The sequence below is a fragment of the Rhinolophus hipposideros genome, assembly GCF_964194185.1.
Source record: "Rhinolophus hipposideros genome assembly, chromosome: 5".
In the NCBI taxonomy this organism is placed as follows: Eukaryota; Metazoa; Chordata; class Mammalia; order Chiroptera; family Rhinolophidae; genus Rhinolophus; species Rhinolophus hipposideros.
Genome location: NC_138051.1, coordinates 69,902,371 through 69,929,701, shown reverse-complemented (window position 1 = coordinate 69,929,701; position 27,331 = coordinate 69,902,371). Strand labels below are relative to the sequence as shown.

The window sequence follows — 27,331 nt, the reverse complement described above, 5'->3', positions numbered from 1 at the left end:
AATATTTTCCTTCCACTCCTTAAATATCATTATTAAAGGTGGACTTTAGTGAATATAAATAAAAAGGGAAATGATGGTTGAGCCACCTGTGTGGCTTTAAAGGTTACCAGAAATGCATTATCATATTAATATTTTAAATTGCTCAGTCTAGGGCAATGATTACTTGCCAAGATTTATGAAAGAAATATAATTATGAAAAGTAAATGTCACATGTCATCATGAACAGGCATGAAAAGTCTAAAAAATACAAATTATTAATGCAGCTTGACCTAAGGAACAAACAAAATGAAGTGAATGGTGAACGTAATTTCTTCAGAGACCTGGATATTATCATCTTATCTGTTATCATGAGCAATTCATAGAGATGGAGGCTGATTTACAATTAATTAGCTGAACATAGATTTTTGTTTGACTCCGCAAATTGTTTGACTATGATAAATAAACTATAGTTTATATACTTGGAATGGCTATAAGTTTGTGGATTTTTATAAACTGTGAAAAGGAAAAGATCATTAGCCTTCCTTCAAAGAATGCAATTTGGGAGAATGAAAGACTAAGAGTTTTCAGTAGGAAATAGTGTATACTGCTTGAGAGCAGGGATTATGTCTATTTTTTTATCATTGTATCAATAGTGGCTCCTGGAGTGGCTGACTTATAATAGATACTCAGTAAATGCCTACAGAATACAACAGTGCTTGAATGATAATGAAATCTGTGATTTGTGTTATAGCATTACTCAATCTATGTCTCTTTTTGAAAGCATTCATGAATTTAATGTTTAAATTATAAAAATAATAGGTGTCTTCGAGTTTTAAAATATAAAATATATTAAATATTTAGAAAAGTATTTTTCAAAGTATACTGTTGGGCTCTGATGTGCATGATCAGGAGCTCACTACCCTCCTCCCCCAGGTTCCCTACCCAACTGAGAATCAATCTGTCTTCATTAGGGTTTATTACAGTTGTATAACTAATCAAACTCAGTGACTTAAAACAAGAACAGCCATTTATTTTACTCATGAATCTGCAGTTTATGCAGGGCTAGGATGGGGTGACTTCTTTCTAGGCCATGTGGTATCAGGTGGGGGAGTCTTGAATGGGTCTAAAAAATTTACTTCTTAATTGCCTCAGCCACATATATGGCTTAAGCTGACATTGTCAAGCATTTGCTGCACATACAATCATAGATTGATGGAACAGAGGGAGTGAGGGGATGACTGGTCGAAATTATAATCAGTGCAGGAGGCAGCGCTGTGATGATCTGTGTCCTTGGAACATGACTAGGTTGGATTTAAGTCTCTGTGTGATGGAAAAGGTTTTAAGTGGAAGAGGGCCAAGATTTGTATGTGTATGCATAAAAAATTAATTGTTTGGAAGCTATTTCCATGATGATGATGATGATGCATAACATTTCATGGAAGCTTACTCTCTACCGGACTGTTTTTTAACCTGTTTTGTATGAGTTAACTCATTTAACACAACCCCTTTGTAAAGATTCTAGTGTACTTTTAAAGTTGTAGGTGAGGAGGTAGTAGTCTAGAGCAGTTTAGTAACAGGCCCAAAGACACAAAGCTAGTAAGTGGAAAAGAACATACTAGTAGTGAAGACTCTGCAAGGATGCTGGTAGAGGTAGTGAGGTGTGTTTGAACTGAGGCTATATTTTAAAGGTAGAGCCTTTAAAGGAATTGTTGATGGATTAAATATAGGAGATAAATCAAAGAGTGAATTGAAAAATGACTTTGTAGTTTTTGGTCTGAGCAACTGACTGTGGCTTTGCAATTTACTGAAATGCAAAAGTGCACTTGGCTGTTGGAAAGACTATGTTGTGAATTAAGAGTTCTTTTTTTTGGACATAGTTAACTTGAATAGCTATTAGGCATCCAAGAAGATGCGTGTGTTTGTAATTCAGGGTAGAGGTGTGTCATCGTTGAGAGACACTGCTGCATGTGGCTACATATGAATTTTCTGCACTTTTTTCCCCAACTTATTTTAAAGTAAAAAAAATTTAAAAATATGTACGTACATATAATTGAATCTCTTTCCTTAAATCATGACCTTGTTTAGTCCTCTCCAATGTAGGACACCATACTCACGTGGAAATGGGAGTCAGAAGAAGATATTTTTGTAAATATGCCAAACTTACTGAGATGTTGATTACATTCTTCATTTATTAATGCTGCAAACTTTTAATACATTGACAATTTTCTTCATATTTTAGTGCCTAAACTTTTCATTTGAGCATAATGTGCACATATTTAATGTATCCAAAAAGATGAAATTTGTGGTAATTTGTTACACTAAAAAGCAGTAATAAGACACTTTGGCAAATATAGAATATTGCAAGCATCTTAGGGAGGAAACAAGTTAAACATATCAAAATAATAGGTCATCCTGCGATAGATATTGACAACTTACAATAGCTAGGTCTTAAAAATTATGATTATAGCATTATTTCATTAATACCTAAAACGCTGATTATTTTTAAACATAAATTCTCCTTATTTTTCTTTTCTGAAAAAGTAAAATTTATCATTACATATTATTAATGTGTTCACATTATTTCTGTGTTCGTCTTTCTTAATACCACAATGGTAGAATAGAGATGTTAACTCTACTTTTTATTTTATTTTTATTTTTAAATATAAATATTCAAAGACTTACAGACCCAGTTAAGAAATGTCAGCACTATATTTTTCTTGAATAGTTTTAACAAAATATCTATTTTGTAAATTGTCTCTGCTGGCATCAAAATGCTTAAGTAACTGCAAAAAACTGACTAAATGCTTATAAAATTATAGCTTCTTGTTGTGAAATTATAATTTGTTGAACTCAGAGAACAATTAGTTGTTCATAGAAACAACAAATGATTTTCTGAAAATATGTTAAGGCTCTTAAGATGCTTCACTAGCTTGATTTTTATACCACTTTCAGCAAATGGGATTTTGGTTGATGAAATGGGAAAATGAAACAGCCCATACTTTGTTCAGAGGAGTCATTTTTCAAATGCTTGGAGGCTGTAGAATGGAAATGATAATTTTCTGATTTTCTGCTCACTTGTGAAATGCTTATAGAACATGCATGGTTACTAAACATTGAGTTTACTGAATATTAAGGTAATTAAAGTACTACCCCTTTTCAAAAGAGCTTAGTGTTAATGAGGGAATGAAACCAAAGGGACAGCATAGAGTAGGGGTGGTGTGCAATTGGGGATGTGTCCAGTTTGGGCTGAACTCACTGCCTTTCAAAGTTTTTACGAGATCAGTTAAACATTAGTAGCCTGACCAGATATGGAGAGAGAAGTGTTGGTAATTTTGGGTTGAGGGAGAGGGTCAGAGTTGGGGCATTAAGAAACTCTATCCCATTCGCAGGCTCCTATAGATAAATAACAGTGGTCTTCAGGCTGCCTTTACTCTTAATTAAAATGATGGAATCAAAAAACAACACTGGTATACTGACATGAGTTTAATAACTTGAATTTTTAGTCACTTCCAAAGTTTTATTTCAGCTGTTAATTCCAGCCCAGTTTCTCTTCAGAACCTTCTCAAAATGGAACATTTTAATTTGTCATTTCTCCCTATATTTCTTATGTTCCGTCAAAAATATTTATAAGTAGGGAAGTATTCCAAAAGCTGGAAGAAGCATGCAGTGAAAAAGAGCATACATTTCTAAACTGGATCTTCAGTCCCTGGAAAGTTCAAATTGGTTGGGTTTCATTCAGGAGGACAAGGCTGGAGGATACCTTTAGTCATAAGGCTAGGACTTAGGCAAATTATAACTTCGGATCGTTTAATTCTTCATGGAATCTATAAATCACTCTCATATTGTGCAACATTGACTAGAGTGGTGCATGCTCATAAAATCATGTTTATCATATTGAAGGTAATGTTTACTGAGTGAATACCAGATTCCAGGCACTCTTCTCCTCGGTTCACATGCATTAACCCTCAAAGTTTATAAAGACATCTGTCAAATTATTCATTGATTGAGCCAATATTCACATTATTTTTTTCACTTGGGATATTTGTTTTATTTTCATCATTTCTTCTCTTTCAGCTCTTCTTTATGCAACTATTTTTGGAAATGTTACCACAATTTTCCAGCAAATGTATGCCAATACCAACCGATACCATGAGATGCTGAACAATGTACGGGACTTTCTGAAACTCTATCAGGTCCCCAAAGGCCTTAGTGAACGGGTCATGGATTATATTGTCTCAACATGGTCCATGTCAAAAGGCATCGACACAGAGAAGGTATGGGTTATTATTATTGTTGTTATTTATTTTCTATTTCAATAGGATCTTCAGATGCCTGTAGTTTTCACTTACATATTGCTTGTATAATTGCTTCATAAATGTTACTCTGTAAGTCATAAGTGACATATCAATCAATAATATTATTGAGTGCTTAGAATGTGCACGGCACTCAACCATTAATCATCAATTAGTACTAGTCATCACACTCAATTTAGAAATTGTGGTTCCTGAAAACAACTGATTACTTCATTTCCATAAAACACTCTCATTACCAGTCAGAGTAATTTGCTGCATTCCTCTAAACCTCTTAACAGTGCTGCCATTTTCCTGGTAGACTTTTATCTTCCACTTAAATGTCTCTCCTTTTTCTCACATGTTTTTAAAGCAACTTATAATTTCTTTGCTTTTCCCACACAAATCTACAAAACGGATACCACCTTCCCCATTCATCTGACGTCTCTAACTTCTTTCTTGTCTTTTCATGGAGCTTCTTGTAATTTTTCCCATCTATCTCATATTAGGGACCACCAAGAAACCACAGGCCTCCTCACAATCAATGACACCAAATTTCAAAGACAATTCTCACTTCCTCCACCCAGCTGATTCACTTCAAATAGAGAGGAGGACAAGTAGGGCTTGCACCCAAGAGTTTTAGAGAAAACTGATCGTGATCTATTTTCCTTTGTAAGCACCAGTGGACATTATTTTTAGGTACTGGTTTTTGACATATGATAATCTGACAGCACATTACCTTCCTGCCATTTCCCACAAATTTGGTGTGTTCTCTTAATCATATAAGGTTGACTTGTAGTTTTTCTATAAGACCTGCTCAACAAGCACTTTTCAATGACAAAGGGAAAGAGCAAACGAGCAAAGTAGATGTTTAATTAGGGGAATTTCATGAAGTGACAAGTAGTTAATTTGTCAAGCCAGAAAAGGTGTTATTTAGGAGAAGATGTTTGGGGAGACATGGGGAATGAACGTGGAATGTGAGAATTGAGGGAGAGAAGCCTTCAGAGGGAGTGCAGGTGAGCTACTCAAGGAACTATGTGGACGAATTGTGAAAGGGGTGAGATGTGCTCCTCTTTCAGTGTTTTACAAGATACAGTATAAATTTTCTAGTTAAGTGGCCACTTAAAGTGGAATGTGTAACCACAGAGGGAAAAGGACACATTCCATTTCTGTGGAATTTGATTGATGTATAACTGAGCCAATATATGGTTAGTAGGGAGGATATCCAAAGAAGGAACAAAATCTTCGTCAGGGGTGAGAGTCAGTGTTTAAGATGTCAAATCCAAGACGTCCTTTGAGGTCCACATTCAGTAAACTGAGATTAAGAGGTAACCATCTATTAGGTTGGTGCAAAAGTGATTGCAGTTTTGCAATTATTTTTAAACTTTTCAACCGCAATTACTTTTGCACCAACCAATACCTTGTCCATCACTATCTCAGGCAGAAGCTTTTTGTTCCAGAAAATGCAGTGGAGTCACTTGGTAGCTGACAGAAAACTTCAGTAAAATGATGAAACAATGACCTTTTATATTATAAAAGAGCTCAACCCATAGCCTATGCTGCCCCCTAACCCCCAGGACCTGCTTAACTGCCTGCTTCATGATGTAGTTAGGATATAATACGCTGACATGGAGTGTGCTGGAAAGTGCATATGCCATGCAGCGGGGAACTATTTCTGGATTCCTATTATTAACCACTTTTTTTTTTTTTTGTGGTTTGCTTGTTATCGTTTGTATTCACAGAAATGATCAGTAGAGTATCTACTAATTATCTGATTAGTAGAGTATCCATGGAAAAATGGAGTAATAGGAAAAAAAGATGGAGAGGCTAATATTAAGGGTAGAATAAAAATTTAATTTAAATGAAAAGATTTTAAAATAAATAAGTAAAATATTAAAATGAATTAGCTTTTGGATAAGAAAAAATCATGGATGTCCCTCCTAAATGAATGAGGGAATCCTTTGAGTAGTTTTTGACTAAGAGGAGAAAGCAGATTTAAATAACTGGCAAGTACGAAAGTTTGGTTGTGTGTGTATAAAATATATCTGAAGTTTAATTTAATGTGGCAAACTCTCTATGCCTGTGTTGATTCCTCCAAGCTGAATAAGAAAATCCCCACCCAGGTACATAAGAACTAGTGGTAACAGCACTATAAGTAAAGAGACACATGCCAGAGTCTCAGACTAGGAAGGGGTTATAGAAGATTCCCACTAATTGCCTAGTCAATATGGTTAAATTTAAAAATGCATTCTTAGACTACACATCATATGCTATACTGAACAAAAAGAAAACAAAAAATTGGCATCAAACTCTCTGGTTTAGTAATAAACCTAACAACCAAAGTGGAAGACCCATATGCCTATTAGGCACTCAGTTATTTGACAAATAGTTTGCATAACATATAACTTTGAAATACTATCACAAAGTATTGAAGTATAGACAAGAATTAGTAGCCAAAGCAAAAAGCGAGAATAGATATCTCAGAACTAGACTTTACTATGGATAAGAACTGAATATAAGTTAAATGACACATTGCAAAGATGGAATTGGTATATTATTTAATATAATTATAAAATGAGCTAAAACAATCTAAGAAAAAGCCTAACATGGATATCAGAAGGACTAAGAGTTAAATGTTGCCATTAGAAACCATAAAATATTAGAAGAAAATATATAAATATATTGTATTTATCTTTGTTCTATTAAAGCAATGGAATACATAACAAAGTAACTAATAAATAGATTTTGCTAGAAAATATAAAACTTCACTTACCAAAAACTATGAAAATGAGATCAAATATTTGCAATCAATATCACAAGTGAAAAGTTAATTATCTTAATACATAAAATGATTTTTATAAATCAATAAAAATTAGAATACCTGGGGAGAAAAATAAACTGAGTACATGAGTTAATTTACACAAGATAAAATACAGGTTATTAATAAACATACAAGAAAATCTTATTTTCACTTGTAATAAATTAAAATAGCAAGAGATCATTTTTAATATATTAAATGGACAAACATAATACCCAATCTTAGCAAGGCTGCAGTGACTGACACTATTGCATAATTCTGGTCTATGTGTAATTTGGCAGGGCATTTCTTGAAAGCAGTTTGACCAAGATAATGTCCTAAAATTTGGGATATTCTAGACCTTAGTCTGTGTCTCTTCCTTTTTCTGTTTATAGCCTCTCCTTCAATGATATCATACAATCCAATGACTTTAAAAACATATGATAACACCACCCAAATATACATACTCATTTTGTACCTGTTCCCTGAACTACAGACTCTCCTATCCAGCTGCCTACTAATGTCAAAAAAAATGGGCCAGGACTGAACTCCTAATCATCTCCCATAAATCTGCTCTACTGACATTCTTCCCTAATGCAGTTAATGGAAACTCCATCCCTCAGATGCTTAAGACATCCCCCACCCCCATTAAAACCTCCATTGATCTTGTTGGTTCCACTTCCAGTTCTTACCACCTTCATTGCTATCACCTGGTCCAAGTCACCATCGTGTCCTATCTGGGTTATTGTATAGCCAAATAACTTGTCTGTGCTTCCACCTTTGTCCACTTAGAGTGTACTCTCAGTGTAGCAGCTAGTGAGCTTATATGGCTTTCATAATAGAGCTTTCTTTCTGTCTATCTATCTATCTATCTATCTATCTATCTATCTATCTATCTATCTATCTATCTTTCTATCTATCTATCTATCTATCATCTATCTATCTATCTATCTATCTATCTATCTATCTATCTATCTATCTATTCATCCCTCCATCAGTCTACCTATATATCTAACTATTATATATTCATCTTTACTGTGGTCTTTTTTGATAAGCATAAAGTTGATAGAGCCTGTTAAAATACAAGGGTGGAAAAAAGAAAATGAAAGCCCTATGACAATATTGACATAAATTCTGTAATTTTAGTCACAATCTTAGTAATATGATGTACTCGATGATGTAACTTTAGTAAACAGCATCTCAATTTTAACAATTATCCTATTAGACTTCCTGTTCCTCAGTAGGCCAAATATGTGCCTTACTATATTTCTTATCTCACATTTTGTTGATTGTTTCAAATATTTTATTAATGGTGGCTGTTACCAGATTTGATTATGAGTTTATACATTGAAAAATGTTGAAATATAATGTATGAAGCCAACTGTGTTTGTTCTGATGCTTCTCTTGATAGTTCTAACAGAGCTGTATTTTTTTCAGTTGCTAATACAATAGAATTTAATGATGCATTGCAGCTAATTAGAGAAAAACCTTTGCCCCAATTACTGCGATTTCCTTCTATCCTTCCACATATTTAGTTTTATAGATTTTTTGAATTCATCTTTAACCCACAAGCAGATTAATCACTGTGATTTAGTTCAGTCTTATGTGAATACTGCTTTCTCTAACACAAATCATGGCATTAAAATCAGTACTGACATGGAGAATGTAGCATTTTTATCATGAAAAATGCCCTTAGGCAATGCTTTTTATATAGAATACCACCTAGATTAATTTTATTTGGTTGTAAGTATTTTATTGACTACTAATCACAGTAGTTGCTTTAGATTCTTTTTTACATTTAATAACAAAAATCTGTCCTCTGGGCTTTTCTACTTGTTAACATTCAATGAACTTAAAAGACAAGAGAAATGGGTAGAATGAGTGAGGACTTAAAAGAGCAAAAGGAAATTACAGGAAAAAATAGTTTATTTTTAAACTTAAAACTCAAAAAGTTTATTCTACAGTATGAAATAAATTTACTGGGAAATAATTCAAATGAAGAAAATGGATGGGGACTTTATTTTCTGCTTTTGAGACTCTATGAGAAAATGTATAACTTGTATAATGTGGAAACCACCTATTTTTCATCATACTGGATTTTTTTTTCAGCTTGTTTTATGGACTGAAGCTTAAAACCTTATCTTTTTTATTATTATTTTTTTTATTTTCCACTGTCTTGCTTTTTTCTAACATGTAGTTTGGAAAAAATCAATAGAAAAAGCTCTTTAGTCTTCATTTCTAATTTCATATGTTTTGTAATAAGCATAAAGTATCAGTAGGAAAATCCCACTATATGAAAATTCTGACAGAATTATGCAAAATATTCAGGCAGAATTATGCCTTTAAAGAAACTGAGATTTTGAATATTTTAAAATCCTGGATTATTTTTAAACCTAATCTATCACAGAGGCACTCTACTTCTTCCAAACAGAGTAGGCAGTGTATTTTTTTCTTCAATTTAAAGTAACTTTCTTGTAATCAGTTTACTTTTATATATAGTTTTAATTTAGAAAAGTATATCTAAACTTTTTTTGGTATTACTAAATATGAAAAAACAGGGATGACACTTTACTAACAATTGTCACCCCAATAAACTTTAATTAAAAAAAAAAAAAGAACAACAGCGATGACACTCTTACACATACATGGCATCGTTTTCTTGGTTCAATGTTTAAATACTTCAAGATGAATCCAGGAATGAAGGCACTAGCCTTCCAAGAACTGCTCCACAGAATAATGTGCTGGGTTAAATATGCCGTGTAAATATATACACATGAACATAGAAAAAAAAGACAAAAAAAAGAAAAACAAACTGAATTGGTCTTAAGATGCATTACAAGCACTTTTGTCTTTGGATCAAGAGAGGTAGTAATCACATCAGTACAGTCCAGGCCATAGATAAAATATTGTGTTCAGCTTCCAGCTAGATATTTTTTTTAAAAAATGTCATCAAATAGCTGCACACTTACCAGAAGAAAATCATGAAGGTGTAAATTTCTGGGAATCTTGTTTTACGACAAACAGCTAAAGGGAATATGAATATTTAGTTTGGCTAATTGAAGGCTTGGGAGAGCTATGACAGGTGACTTGAAGTATTTAAAAATGCAGTGATATATCTGCTTCAGTAGGAAATGGACTACCTGCCAGTAGTACAGGTCCTGACACTAAGGTTGTGTGATAATTGTGTCTGAATGGTTTTGAGTACTATTATATACCAGATCTTGTTTACAGTTCAAACACATGTATTCAAGAGGTCTTCTATTAAAAAATAATAGAACAAAATTCTGTAATAATTCAATAATTATTTTCCCCCAATTTTTTTATTAGTATAGCTGAGTCCTATGGTTTTACAAATTAAACTGAGTTTTCCAAGGTATAGGACATATACCATCTCAAAAAATTCTGAGGACACAGACGCCCATGAGCTAACAGGCATGGTTTTCCTGTGGTCTTTAAGTAACCTTATAGTTGAGTGGGAGGAACTATGCCTAGTCTGTCATTACGAGGAACTATATTCTCAGCCTGTGGTGTAAAAGCTTCATGCCCCAAATACCTGAAAACCGTGACTTTTCTCTCTATATCTAAACATGGCAAGGAAACTTAACTATTGTCATGTTCACACGTGCTTCTCAATTGCTGCCTACTGAAATATTATAAAGTAAGCATTCAGAGTTATTTTTGACATTTCTCTTTCCTATGTGACATGCAGGTCTTGTCTGTGAAGGTAGACTTTATGTGAAACCCCAATTTTATTTTTCCTTTCATATATCAAAAGTTAAATAAAATAGGGCTCAAGGGTTTATTACAAACATTACAAGTAGATGAGAACTTTAAATAACATTTTCTTTGATAGTAATTTGTAACATTTAAGTGTATATGTAGTTTGTCATGACTTTTGGCATAGTTTAAGAGTGCTCCAATTCAAGCTTTATATTGTTGTTAGCTAATATAATTACTAGTAAAATTTTTGTGCACCAGGTAGTAGACAGTATTAGTTTCCTCTAGTAAGATAGGGAGATGTTGTGTAAGTAGGGTAAACCTTGAATGACTTAGACCTTTTTCTATGAATAATATTAAGTACATTCTTGTTATGTACCATGTTGAAATTACTTCAATGCAGTAGTGTGGGCTATTTTGTATTTCATTTTCTCACCACTCTGCCACCAGCTCCTGAGGAAGGGACTAAAGAATCATTTGATAGCAATAGTCCAGGAATGAGAAGAAGGAGTTATAGAGCTGTGGATAACTTCTTTAGTAGCCTGGCTTTATATAGACCCCGAAGAGTGGGTTCCATGCTTCCGTATTCACATCTACGACACCACCTTCCACCTTAGTTAGCTGGACGGTAAAAATGCCAACATAGTGCCTGCATAAAATCAGCAATAATAAGTGCTAGCAAATAATTTAGTCTATTGTGGTTATAATTGATTTCTTCCTTTACCGGTTATGAACTACAAGAAGTAGGTCATGACCGGCACCACTTTTAATCTTGGTCTTTGCTTGATGTTTGGTATGTACTGTTGTCTTTAAGTATAGATGAAAGTAGACTCTCAGTTGGAGAGTAATTTGGATGAATAAAATTTTTCTACATACATACACATTGATTGCAAAGACACAAATATCATTTGGACTTTGGAGGGAAATTAAATCATGAATGAATTTACATGCTGTAGACAATATTATAATGTGAGTAGGTGTTTGTATCTAACCTATTATTTTGTTCTGAGCTGCTTTGATTGATCCATTTCAAATTTTCTACATCTGCAGAAATGGCTATTAAAGCACCTATTTTTGAAAGAGATTATAGTGCTACTCATACAGCTTTTGCAGTTTACTAGATAAAGACAGGATTATGCAGATGGTTGGATTTTATATACAAAACTTGAAAAAAAATTTCATTTCTGTGATTTCTATTGTTATTATTATTTGATGGTGTTTGTTATATTTTATTTTTTCCCAGGGCCTTGTGGCTTTCTCCTCCCTATACCCTTTCCCATCTCATTCCTGGTTTTTATGATAATGCCTAAAAGATGCCTGTCCTTTGGCTCAGGCTAATTGATTTTGATTTTGTGTTCATTTGTGTTCTATGAAGTACTGAAAAGCCACTTTTAGCTCCTTTACTAGTAGTGCCAAATAAACCACAGGCATCCCTGTCTGGCACAGCAGAAGGCAGCCAGAGGGTGGAGAAAATACAACAAAATAGATTAAAAGATAAATAAAAGTTGTTATGTAAGAAAGAGATTTCTCTAATTGTTCACTGACAATGGCCTGAGATGCTTCTTCATGCCCTGCTCCAGGGCATGATCCTGGAGTCACCGAGAGGGACGCATGGTGGTATGATCGGGCGGCTTTCTCTCACTTTGGCTTTGTATGAGTCATGATCTATCTTGAGACTTTCAGACATTCTCTTCTTTGCTTGTATTAGCATTCTTCCTCAAATCTTTATGTCATGAACTTTCTTCAGGAAGTCTTCATTGCCCTAATTTCTGCTGAGGTATCTCTGCGATATGGAAGATGTCAATTAAGGAAGGATTTATGCTATGGTAGAATTTATAAATAGGAAAATAACCGTCTTTTAAAATTTGCCTCCACATCAAAGGGAGCCATGGTTTTGTAAGCTGTTGTAGTAATTGCTGTCGAGTGGTAAATAAACACAATCCCTACTCTTGAGTTGCTCAGAGTCTACTAGAAGAGGAAAGACTTAACTGCAGAAATAAACATACAATTCCAAATCGTGATGATGCTTGAAATACAATACAGCAAACCATGTAAGATTTAAAGAAAAGGAGAGGGGGTGAGTCTAATTTAGGTTGGGAGGATTGAGTTAAAGAAGGCAATAGAGAAAGCAATAGAATTTGGACATAAAATCTTGTTAGAAATTGAAACTCTTTACATATTGTATAATAAAACTTAAATTACCTGTGTCCTAATAGTCAAGTAATTGGTTTAAAGATGGAAAACTATAGAAAGGAGAAAAAGAAAAGATCTGATTAGTCTAGTTACTACTAATAAGTCAATAATTAACTAACGTTAATTAACTGTACACGGCCTATACATTCCATGTGCCATAGAATAATTTCAACTGAATGTACATGCTGGTTAAAAATCTTACTCAAAAACTAATAACAACACATAAACCAATGTAGGAACTTATTGAGTCTGTTGGTACCCTAAACCTGATTAAACTAATTGGCACATATATTTAGAATTGGGTCTGCTGCCTTTCTGGGCAATTATCAGAGAATACATTCATGGCCAGAGTATAGCTTTATGCATTCTATTATCATCATGGTTACTCAGGATGAATAAATGTTAGGAGGCTATTTATATGGCCATTTTGGTTCTAAAAATGTTTGTTTAATAGAAATACATAATTGTTAAATAAAGTTAGAAATGAGAGCTAGAAAAAGAAAATATAATAAATCATCCATAATCCCACAGCTCACAGAAATATAGTTTGCCATATTTATTCTGTGATTTTGTGAGCATATATTTTTATGTTATAAATTTATACTCCATAAACTTTGTATTCCGTTTAATGGATATATCCTAATATATTTATCAGTCTCTTATTATTGGATATTTAAGATATCTAATGACTATATTAAGTTAAACACTGAAAATGGGATTTTCCACAGTAAAGGGTATGTGCATGTTATAGCTTACATTATTTTTATAGTTTATTTTTTATATAACTAATGTATGTTTACATGCATCCTTTTTTCAGAATAGCATTGTTAATATTAGGCAATAATCGTGAATTTAATAGGCCAATAATCTTAGTATATTTAATTTTTGCTCTTTCCAACACATAAGTATTATAATTATTCCCAATTTACTAATACAGAAATTAGGCTATAAAAGCCTCATGTCACACACAGCAAACCTTGAATTTGGACCAGGTCTGCATGACAGAGGCACTGATCTTAGCCGCTCTGCCCCTCATTGCATATTATTATCTGGTAGACAAGTATCTCCTTATATATATCTTAATTGTTTCTGTTTTTTCACCTGTTTATTTTTCAAAATAAAGTTTCCTCATCCTTCCCAATCATCATCTTCCTACACACCAAAAATAAATCCCTTTAACTTTTGACTGGAATTGCACAGTCATGATTTTAGAATTAAACAATACAGCAGAGGCCATCAGAAAACTTGTCCACGTTGGTTGCCCAGATGAGGTATGGTGGGCTCATGTGAAGTAATTGCAGATCGTGAACACAGCTCTTCTAATGCAGAGTTAGTGGTTCCACTCCTAGAAGCCAATGTGAAAATCAAAAGATTCCATTGTTTGGATTCAAACTGGAGGTGTAGTGTAGGTGAGGTGTCACACAAATTGTTGAATCAGCAGTAAGGAGACTTGCATTCTAGTCAGCTGGTCTCCCAGTCTAGTTGCCATGTTTCAACTGGGTGACCAGTCACTTAAACTCACAGAATATATATTCTTTCATGATATTTCCATTTCTAAGATTAAAATTTAAATGTATATTTGGGAAGATTTTGTGAGAAATATTAGTAGTATCCTGTTAGCACCTGGGAAAAATCAGAAGACAGAATCTAAATTAACAGTTAATTATTATAACCCTTGTATAAAACTTTGTCTTGATAATAAATGAGAAACTAATGAGAAGTAGCCTTCCTGGAGGGAACCAATCACTGTTAGAAGAGAAACAACCCAGCACCTCCACCAACTTACACCTTGTTGTTTTAATTAAGATCCCTCTTATCTAACGGCACAGTTTAAAATTCCAGTACATCCAGAGACATTCCCTGTTTAATCTGACAGTTATTACTTGGCTTCAGAGTGCCTTGTAAAGTAGTAAAATCAATGGTCATATAATTTTAGCATATCTTTAATGATTCACATGCTTCAGTAAATTACAGAGCACAATACAATTAGAAGTAATTCATTCATTCAATCATTCTCAATATAGTTGAGAACCATTCTTCCATATGGTAAGGAAGTGAAAAAAACAAAAGCCCCAAACCTCAAATCCTCATTTCTGTTAATGGTAAAACTTTATCATTTAAATCTTCCATTAGACAGTTTTGATTTAATAATGGCTTATTAATTTTGTAATAAATATTGTGTCATTAGAGATAAATGGAAAATTCTTTCTAAAAGGAGGCGAAATTCTCTATGTTGAGAGCTGAGGCCTGACAGGAAGTTTAGTCAAGAATTCATAAATATTTAGATAGATATTGATGTATAAGTTGGTATTTAAAAATGTTTCCTATTCCAGTATTCAACAATAAATGTTAAGTCCCTACTTACACTCGTGACAGTGTTCCAGACTGTGGAAAGACAATAGCAAATCAGACACACGTTGCAGTCTAACAAGATTGAGCAAATCAATTTCTGCTTTCTTTGACCTGCTGATACTGTTTTATGTTTATTTCAAGAGGTACTTGTCTTCGAAGTGTGAGATGCCTGGAAGAACATGGACCAAAAATCAGAGGGTAACAGAACACATTTAGTGAATGTTAATGGCAGAGTCAAAGTTTGATTCTGATTTCTAGAGTTGTGACTCCAAAGTTTGCCTTACATCACTTACTTATTCCAGACCTACTCTGTTCCAGAAACCACATTTCCCTAATATCACCTTAAACTTGTTAAGATGACTGTTACCCAAAAAACGGAAGACAATGAATATTGGCGAGGATGTGAAGAGATTGGAACCCTTGCACACTAATGGTGGGAAGTAAAATGGTGTAGCTGCTATGGAAAACAGTATGGAGGTTCTTCAAAAATTAAAAATAGAACACCATATTACCTAGCACACTTCTGGATATTTACCCAAAATAATTGAAGTCAGAATCTCAAACAGATATTTGTACTCTCATGCTCATTGCAGCATTATTCACATTTACCAAGATGTGGAAACAATAGATAAAGAAATATGTGGTATATACATAGAATGCAGTATTATTCAGCCATTAAAAGAAGTAAATCCTCCTATTTATGGCAGCATGGATGAACCTGGAGGACATTATGCTAAGGGAAATAAGCCAATCACAGAAGGACAAATACTGCATGTTTCCACTTACATGAGGTATCTAAAATAGTCAAACTCTTAGAAACAGAGAGTAGAATAGTGGTTACCAGAGACTGAGGGAAGGGATCAATGGGGAGTTGCTATTCAATGGGTATAAAATTTCAGTTATGTAAGGTGAACAAGTTCTAGAAATCTGCTGTACAATGTTGTGCCAATGGTTAGCAATACTGTGTTGCACACTTAAACATTTGTTAGGAGGGTAACTCTCATGTTATGTGTTCTTAACCACAATTTTAAAACCGTATATAAAAATGTTTTTTTGATTATATGTTTTTAATTTCTTAAACATGACACAATTTGGCTAAACAACAAAAATATTAATAAATTTAACCTTATTAAAATTAATAATTCTGATCATCAGACTAAACTACAAGAAAAATAAAATCATCTACAAACTGGGAGAGAAGTTTAAAACATAAAAAAACCAGTAAAGTATTAGCATCCAGAATATATAAAAAAATTCCTAAAAATCACTAAGAAAGTACAGCTATACCAATAGAAGGATAGAGAACAAATACAAGCAGGAATTTCTCAAAAGGGGAAATATGAATGATCAATGAACGCACAAATATGCTTAACTTTGCCAGTATTAAGAGACATACAAATTAAAAACCCAATTCTGAACTCTGGATTCCTACAGGATAATCATGGCAGCCAAAATTTGCTCGCAAATTTTCTCCCAAAATCTATAAGGAGATTATCAAATAAAGTCACCCTCAGAGTATGGTCACAGCTTAGGTAAGAGACAGAGAATACTGTAAATTTTCATATTGAGCTACTGAATGGTGGGAAGTACACATCCCAACCAACAAAGCTGTGAGAACCACAGCAGAGCTGAGTTATGAGGGAAATACACAGAATGAAGGAAGAAGCATACAGTCTTAGTTTTTCTGAGCACAGGATTGAGACGTGATGGATCAGAGCACATGCTACTAGAGTCACACAGCTTGGAGAGTGATTCAAAGGAGAGGGAATAGTTTTGGGAAGGCCACGCTTCTGGGGAAAAGAATGATTTGGAAACCATTTTGGATACCTTAGAGAACGAATAATTTTCTTGGAAGCATAGTGGTGTAAGGGAAGAACGAAGTGTCAGAAAATTAGGGCGCTACGAACAAGATATAAGAAGCCAAGTCCAAATTGTAATGTTTATTGGAAAAACTTCACTTAACTGTAGTAACAAAAGAAGATGCCTTTGAACTAAGGAAGCTGATAAGATACAGAAGAAACCTCCTGCTATAAAGCCTCTCCTTACCTCCTCCCCCAGAGGATTACCTATTATTGTTGGTTAGGAATATACAACAAATACTCATAAACAGAAAAAAAGGATTTGTATAAAGATAATGGAAAAGAAATTAAAAAATAAAACTTTTCAATATGAAAGCACACCCCCACAAAAGCCATGATATAGAAGAAAACTAATCTACCACTCAAATTAAACTGAATATAGTGAAGCAAGCAATTTAAGATAGGAAAGAACTTCCTATGAGTAAGAAACCTGAAAATTTACAGTATAGAAGGAGAAATATAGGGAGCTGATTCAAGTCAAAAAATAAATGAAAGAAGAAAGACCAATATTATAAATGAAGACGAATTTACAAGGTGCCTACATGCTATCTTCTATTATATAGTAATGGTTATAAGAAGATATATAGAGAGGACTAAATGGAAAGAGCAAAATAATTAATGAAACTGAAATAAAGAGGTATAAAGGGGGCAAATGTTACAGAGAACGCATGCATAAAGACCTAATATACATATAATCGGTGCCTATCAAAACATGAAATAAAACAAAAAGCAGAACTGATGTTTAAAATTGAGGAAAGCATGCCTGAAACAAACAAGTAAAACCCCCCAAACTGTATACCTGGCCTACTGTATACCGGGGAAAATAAACTCTAAGGTATGTCCTATAAGTGGGAATGTGCAAATATGAGGGAAATATAGTAGAAATTCTAGGTATTGATGAGTGCCTGTTGTAAGTTTACATCCATTATTTTAAAGTGAAAGCATTCAGCAAAACTGTGATATTATTTAGACAAAGAGGGATAAACAAAGGATGGGGTTTTCATAGGTAATATGATGGAGGAAGAGTAATAAGAAGTGTTTTCAATGATGAACAATAGGAATCAGTGCTAGACATTCAAAAAGTGAATACAGGAGGGGTTAAATGAATAGTGATTAAGTATTGGGAGTGGTCAGTGGTTTGGGGATCTTAATCCAGTTGATGAACTGCTGCTGCTGGTGTGCAACAATTTGACTGTTGAGTGTTTAGAGGTATTTAATTCCACAATGAATGCATTATCCATACCACAAGCCTCTGAATGTTCTAATGAGGTGTGCATGACAACCTGTACCTTATATTGTGGGAAGTGTATGAGCTTTCTGATTCAGTCACTCTAAACTGGAGAAACTTTGAAAGGGTAAGCTAAATGCAGGGAATGTTTAAATTTATTATGGCAGTAAGTGGGGGTAAGGTAAAGGGTTAGTTTGAGGAGCAGAAAGAATAGCAAAAGATTAAAAAAAATCAGGGTGAGAGACAGGAGGTCATATGATAAAGTGCTGACACAGTAGTCAAATATGTTGATCTCCACAAAAGGGATCAGGGCACCAATCTGAGGTTCTTTTAGGAAATTTTTCCAAAAGGGCCACATGGAATTGTGAGTCATATTGGATAGCATTTTTTTAAAAAAAGCAATTGTTAAATTTATTGGGGTGACATTGGTTAATAAAATTACATAGGTTTCAGGTGTACAATTCTGTAGTACATTATCTGTATATTGTATTGTGTGTTCACCACACAAAGTCAGGTCTCCTTCTCTTACCAAATATTTGACCCCCTTTACCCTTTTCTACATATTCCCGCAACCTCCTTTCTCTGTGGTAACTACCATACTGTTGTCTGTGTCTATGAGTTTTGTTTTTCTTATTTGTTGCTTTTAGTTTTATATTCCACATATGGATGAAACCGTATGTTTCTTTTTCTATCTGATTTATTTCGCTTAGCATGATGTTCTCAGGATCCATGTATCCTTTCGATACATGATTGGATAAATATGTGATATGTATGCACCATGGAATACTACTCAGCCATAAGAAAAGATGAATGCTAACATTTGCAACAACATGGACGCATCTTGGATAGCATTCTGGTTAGATCTAGATTGTGTATTCAAGTGTGCCTCCAACTGTTACACGTTGACCTGGGATTTTCTGTTGTCTGTATATTCAGAAGCAATTGAGTGTTATAGAAAGAGCAAGAGGGCTTTAAAGTCACCCAGACCATGGATCTGTTACTGACATTTGTAAAATAGAAACAATACCTGCATTGGACAGTTTTTGTGAGGGTTCATTGTCATTTTCTGTTTCTTTCAAAATCTGAACCAATTGAGTCTAAGAAAACAGTATTGAAATCCCTGCTGAGTTGCGTTTGTTATAGAACAGAAAGTTCGTCCAACAGGCACTAGCTGAGTCAAACACTATACACGAGGAATTGCAGTGGAAAAATATTGGCTATTTTATTGATGAATGGCACCATCCAGGAGAAGGGGAAACTAATGTTCAAAAGCCTGATTTCTCAGATAGCTTGTATTACGATGGTGCAAAAGTAGTTGCGGTTTTTGCAATTGTTTTTAACCTTTTAAACCGCAATTACTTTTGCACCAACCTAATAGGTTACACATGATATACAGCAAAATCACAAGATACCGTGTGTTAGGGGTTTGGGGTCATGCTGGGAGCTGATTGATCAGAGGTGAGGTAAGGGAAATGAATCATTTCTTCAGTTCTTCAGGACAGTTCTGAGGTCTTTTCCAGAGTCCCTTTGTTGGGTCTCATGGGAAAGTAGGCAAGGGGTCGTTCCACTTTAGGGCTCAGGAACTGAAACATAACTTAGGTCAAGATGTTATCTTTAGCCTGCCAGAGGTGGGGATTTTGTGATCATTAGTCAGGCCCCAGCTACTGTCTTCTGCTGCCTAGGAGGTTGCTGATTATTGGGGGAAAGGCTAGCTCTCTGCGGGGGGTGGGGGGGAGTCTATCTATCTATCTATCTATCTATCTATCTATCTATCTATCTATCTATCTATCTATCATCTATCTATCTATCTATCATCTATCTGATCTATCTAATCGAGAGAGTCACAAGGATCCTCAATTTATTTTCACCTTAGGAAAGGGGAATTTGGTTTGCTCCTCCACTGAAATACTAGATACTGTGATTTTACAAGTAGGCATAAGGCTGCTGACCATCCTAGAAAGGTATTTTTTAAGTGACCCAGGTCTTTGGGCTTTCCCAGAATATTGCTTATATCTCATTGACAAAATAGTATATTTTTTGTTGTTGTTGCTGTTGTTAAAATATCTTACTAAACCAATAGGCTAGAAGCTTCTGACGGTAGTAGCTATTTTTTTTTGTTTTGTTTTTAATCTATATCCAAAAGACTTAGCATGTTTCTGGCATTTGTAGGTAACCAACGAATAAATGAGCAAATGACTAGCAAACAACAATAGAACTACTCTGAAAATCTATGTAAACTTAGTCGGGGAAGGAGTTATTTCCTTTTCTTTGATACTGCTGCCTCAGTTTGTTAGATAAAATGTGTAAATCTAACATAAATAAAGGATTCATTAAAAGGAAAAATTGTAAAAATTTTGTTCAGATAAAAAACATCACCGGGGCCAAACAAACTCTTAGTCTAAATGAAATTTTCAATACAGTTTTGAAGTGTTCTGGCATTTAAGAAGATGAACCTGGAATATTTTATAGAGAGTGCTGTTATAAATTACAAGGTTGCAGGTTGATTTCCCAGAGCAGAGTTTTTTTTTGACCCAAGCCCTTGTCTTTGTGCTGGAGGCTAATGCCTCAGCTCAGAGGTTTGGCATTCAGTCTACCCTGGAGCAGAGGGACAGCCTTCAGGTTTCCCTGGTGACATGCAGCTAATCTGCCTGTCAAACTGGCTCAGGTAAATCCAGGACATACAGACAGTTCTCCCACGACGGGCCTTCCCAAGGGTTTTGGCTTTATGCAAAGTGACATTTAATGAAAGTGTGTTAATAACACTGACTGAAATACCCTGTCATTAGTTGATGTTCTGGGGGCTCTGGTTGTTTGGAGGGCTGTTGTCCTCAAAAGGGAGGGACAAAACTTTTAGGTTTTGGTAATGCAAAAAAAAAAAAAAATACAAAAACACCTTTTATTTTGAGATAATTGTAGCTTCACATGAAGTTGTAAGAACTAAAACAGAAAGATTCTGTATACCATTCACCCAGTTTCCCTCACAACTGGGAACTTGATATTGATACGAATATTTTACCAGTTTTGCTCACCAAATGTACTCATCTCTCTCTCTCTCTCTCTCTCTCTCTCTCTCTCTCTCTCTGTCTCTCTGTCTCTCTGTCTCTCTCTCTCTCTCTCTCTCTCTCTCTCTCTCTCTCTCTGTTTGGTTGTACATCAATTTTATCACAAGTATAGATTCATGTAACCACTACCAGTCAAGTTAAAGAACAATTCCATCACCACGATCTCTTGTTTTACCCATCTACTGCCACAGCCCCCTCTTGTCCTACCTACCTTCCTAAATCCTGGCAACTACCAATCTATTTTGCATCTCTTTAATTTTGTTATTTCAAGAATGTTATATAAATACAATCTTGCAAAATTTTGACATTAGTTTTTTTTCATTTTTTCATAGGCATAATTCCCTAGAGATCCAAATTATTGTCTGTAACAATAGTTAGTTCCTTTATACTGCTGGGTGGTATGCCATGGTATATAATATGTACTACAGTTTGTTCAACCATTCACCGCCAAAGGAAATTTATGTTGTTTCCAGTTTGGAGCTATTGCAAATAGAGCAGCTATAAACATTCATGCGTAGGTTTTTGCGTGAACATAAATTTTCATTTCTCTGGGATAAATGCCCAAGAGTGCAATTGCTGGTTGGTCATATGGTAAGCCCACATTAAGTTTTGTAAGAAATTCTCATACTCTTTTTCCAGAGTGGATGTACAATTTGTATACCTACTATATGAGCAATCTAGTTTTTCTGCATCCTCACATCATTTGGAGTTATCACTATTTTTTTATTTTAGGTGGGCAGGGATATCCCATTGTGGGTTTAATTTATATTTTCCGAAGGACTAATAACGTTGAACATATTTTCATTTGCTTATTTTTGATCTGTTTAATCTCTTCTGTGAAACACCTTTTCATGTATTCTGCCCATTTTCCAATTGGACTTTTTAAAATATGGTGTTTTGAGAATTCTTACGTATTTTAGATATTAGTCTCTTGTTGGAGATGTGATTTGTAAGTACTTTTTCCAATTTATAGTTTGTCTTTTCTTTCTCTTTAAGTTTTATAGTCTTAAATTTTATATGTAAATCCATGATACATTTTGAGTTAATTTTTTATAAGGTGTGAGGTTTAGGTTGAAGTTTTTCCCCCCTAATGTATGTCCAAGTTCTCCAGCACTGTTTTTTGAAAAGGCTATCTTTCCCTGCCAATACTATACTTTCTTGATCTCTATAGCTTATAATACATCGTATAAGACCCGGTCTTATATTATAGTAAAATAAGACCGGGTCTTACATTAATTTTTGCTCCAAAAGATGCATTAGAGCTGAGTGTCCGGCTAGGTCTTATTTTTGGGGAAACATGGTATATAGTATATCATAACATTGGGTAGGTAATTCCTACTACTTTGTTGCCTTATCAATGGTTTCAAGTATTCTAGATTGTGTGCCTTTCCATATAAATTTTAGAATAAGCCTGTCTATGTCTACAAAAAAACTTGCTTGGATTTTGATAGGAATTGCATTAAATTAATAGATGAATTTGGTGAGGATTGACGTATGAAGTGTGATCGAAAAATATGGTGAATGTTCAAATTAAAAAATTTATTATAGTAAAAGACACACTGCCATTTATCCCCCTCAAAATATAGCCCCTCGCTTCGAACACACTTATCCCATTGTTCTTGCCACTTTCTAAGGCAGTTCTAGAAGTCCTCTTTCATGAGTGTCTTTACTTCATCCTCCGTCATGACAGTGCTCCATGTCACACATCAATTCTGGTATGGCAATTCCTGTCAAATAAAAAGATTACAGTGTGTCCTCATCCACCTTATTCACTGGGTCTGGCACTGTGAGATTTCTGGCTCTTTCTCAGAGTCAAAATAACCAGAAAAGGAAAACATTTTGAATTGACTCAAGACATTGAGGCCGCCGTGACAGTGCGACTAAAGACACTCACAAAAGAAGACTTCCAGAACTGCTTCAGAAAGTGGCAAGAATGATGGGATAAGTGTGTTAGAAGTGAATATTTTGAAGAGGTTTATTTTGAGGGGGATTAATGGCAATGTGTCTTTTACCGTAATAATTTTTTTTAAAACATTCACCATAGTTTTTTGATTTTTTTTGTATTTTCTAGTTTGGTTTTCCAATTCATTAAAACGGTATATTTCTTCATTAATTTACATGTTATTTGGTTTCTTTCATCAACATTTTGTAATTTTCAAGACACAGATCCTGTCCATGTTCTGTTAAATTTATACCTAGTATTTTATTTTATAAATTATAAATACTATTATGTTTTAAATTTTAGTTTTCAAATGTTCATCATTACATTTCGTTTTTTTTTTTTTAAATATTTCTTGAGCATTAGGCACTCATCTATTACTTTTCCTTATAGTTAGCACTCTTAACTCCATCAAAATTTCTATTGATTTTTCTGTCTTTGACTTGCCATGGGCAGAAACCAGATCATGTTTGCAGGATCTAGGACTCGGGTAGGGTTCCTTGAAGTATTAAGTGGCATCTGATGGCATCTGCTACATGTAAATCATACATGCTCTATGACAGTCTTTTCTCCTATTCATAGACATTTTTCTATACTGTGGTATTCATGGCTATTTTATGGATGACAAAAATTGCAACCAGTTTGATTTATGAATACTGTTATGACATGTCTAGTTTCTCAGCTATGAAGACATTGGTGACAAATATTAAGATAGGTAATTCACAAACCAAAATTCATTTAGGGCTAATTTTCCCCAAATTCCTTTAAGTAATGTTAACACAACATACTATGTCAAAAAGATGATAATTTGGTTTCTAGGATATTGTATAATACTAATGAACTTTAATGTATTTCTTACACTTAAAATTATATATATATGCATACATCTATATATGATGTATATACATGTATATATTATATATGTGTGTATACACACACACACACACACACACACATATATATCTTTTGTGCTACCAAACGAGCTAATGCAAATAAGAAAACAGCTTATTTTTGATCCTAAAATATAGAAACATTTTAGTCACCATCACAGCATATATACTATTAAGTAAACAATTAAATAACTAGCAATATTCACAGTTCTGTTTTCAGGTCTTAACAACAACATTGATGCAAACTTAATTAAGATTATAGACTAATTTTTTAAAAAAGTTGTCTGCCTTTTCCCTGTTGATTTGTAGGAGTTTTTCATATACCTTGGATATGACTCAGTTGTAGGATGTCTGCATTATAAATATCTTCTTTCAATCTAAGGCTTTTTTAACTTTTAAAATTATATATATCGTATATGTTACCTTTTTATTATATCTATTATAGTCTATATGTATTTTCTTATATTCTGCTTATGCATGAATGACTGCCATAGAAAACTCTAGGAAGCATACTTGTGCATGGGTAACTATTCAAATAACTATATAGCCTTTTGTCGATTCCACTGATCTCAGGGAACTAAACTCCTGGGGCATTTTTCTAATAGTGAAGAGTTTAATTTATCAGAAAGCTCAGTCTAATAATGCTGTCCCATTTCAACTATAAATGATAACATAACAGGCTTTACTCGTGAGAACATATCGATCGGGTTCTAGTCTGATAAATGTCAGCATATCAGCAGAGCGAGTGGAAGAGTTTGGTGTTCTTTGAAAGGTTTCTAAGTTTATAGTACACAGTCATCTTACACATGTGCACACTATGTATACATCTGCACACCCTATCTGTAACTATATATGAGTATTAGAGTTGTGAAAAAGTGTTTCTATATGATCTCAGTTGTTCAAATGTTGATATTTCATTTTTTAATTTAGTTTTTCTTCCACTTTATAACTTCCCAATCTTTTCAAGACAACTTAACTTTCTAGTTGTTATTTTATATATATTTGACTTTATCTATCTGTATATACACAAGTATATATATGTGTACAGATATATACCGAGGGTGCCAAAAAAATGTATACAAGTGGACACTTTGGTCAACATTGCTCAAGCAGTAGTTCGCCATAATCAGAAGTGTCTGGAAGCTGATGGTAACCATTTTCAGCACCTCTTGTAATTGCAGAAGTCAAACGTGCTTTGTATTCATCTTTTGTTATTGGTATACATTGACTATTACAATTTTAATACAGTTTTCCGTTCTTAAAATGTGTATATATTTTTTTGGCATCCTCTGTATATACACACATATATACACACGTATATGTATATTGGGATATATATATCTATATCTATAGATATATATATACACACACACACACACACTCACACACACACACACACACACATATATATATATATATATATATATATATATATATACATCTTTTTATATAATCAGATTTCAAATTCTTTTTGGAATTAAATGTAATATAAATAGATATAATCAACCCACATATCCTTCGCTTTATTTACTACTTTGTGACCTCTTCTGATTACCTTACTTTCTATAGTTGGTGTGTGTGTGTGTGTGTGTTTGTGTGTGTGTATGTAGGTATATTAATTTGCATAGATAATTTGAAAGACAGCTGGTGCATATCTTTAGGAATTTTAATTTGCTCTCTATTGGAAGAATAGTAGGTTGAGACATAAGCTTTCATAATCATAATCATTCTTGTTGCTGAATAGCAGTCCATTGTGTGAATATGCCAAAATGTATTTATCTATTCTAATGTTTATGGATCTTTGGATAATTTTTAATTTGTAGTGAGTATGAATGGTGCTGTTATAAACACTTTTGTTCATGTGGTTTGTTTCATATATAGACATTACTGGTGGGCATATACCTAGAAACGGAATTGTTAGGTCTTAGCGTATAAATAGTATATGTGCAACTTTTGTCAATATAGCCAGGTAATGGAAGTACCATTCACAATATATGAGAGGGACTCATTCTTTTAAAGAAGCTGGGAACTTCTTTTGTCATAAGTGATTGTATAAAGATCATGATCAGATTGTTTGCAATATTGCTTCCACTCTTCTGAATAATTAATCAAATACATTTTAAAATATATTTCTAATTTTGGAAAATATTTTTACACATTGAAAAGTGTTCTTATATAGTCAAATATGTGTGTTAAAAAGTATACACATAAGATTAAGAATAGAGAACAATAGAAAGTCTATTTCATCAGAGCCCTAATTTTGGAAAATTAATGACCCAAAACATTAGCTTTAACAAGTTCAAAAGTGGTAACAATTGGTATTTTGTTTTCATTACTCACACTATTGCAAAACCAAGACCCTGAAAAACGTGGTAGTTTAGAATTGGTTCTCTATTTTTTTTATTATTAAATTGTTTTAGGTGGCATTGATTAATAAAATTATATAGGTTTCAAGTGTGCAATTTTATAATACTTCATCTGTGTATTTTTAAACAAAAACTTAAGCCTCACTTTTGTACATGAAGTCTATTCACAAGAAATTTATCTCTAAAATGAAACTCATGAATTTTAACCTATAATCTCTCACTGGTTATACAGCCTTCTGTTTCTAAATATGACCTTTCCATTTTAAATAATGGAAGTTAATTTGCTTTAGTTTTATTTTATTGCATTGTTCCTGAGTTAATTCCTTGGAGGTTTTGATACTCCCCATAATTGGCAAACTAACATCCAGACGGCTGTTCTCTGTTGGTTCACATGGCTGCCTGGTTATACATTTTTTCTTTTTCTTTTTTTTTTTTTTTTTAAATAAGGTGAACTTTCTTTTCTTCTCATAAAATGAGTGAGAACTGAATTCCTGTAGAGATCTCTACTTCATTTGTTGGCAGTCTTTGAGCTCCTCGTTCCCAGGAAGGATTGTAAAAATATTTTATGTGCAAATGTCACTTACCTGACTCTTTCCACAGATTTTCACTAACTTAATACTAATTCAGTTGGATTGGTGAGGAGAGATTAATTAGCAGTGC

General features: G+C 33.7%; 1 protein-coding gene across 1 annotated transcript in view; it reads left to right on the top strand.

Annotated features, from left to right (window-relative positions):
- The window catches only part of KCNH5 (potassium voltage-gated channel subfamily H member 5), a 285,331-nt gene that overhangs the window by 163,984 nt on the left and 94,016 nt on the right, over nucleotides 1–27,331 (top strand). Inside the window, exon 8 of the mRNA XM_081050207.1 lies at nucleotides 4,054–4,253. Within this exon, the coding sequence (XP_080906333.1) occupies nucleotides 4,054–4,253 (200 nt within the window). The remainder of the gene's footprint in view (nucleotides 1–4,053; nucleotides 4,254–27,331) is intronic.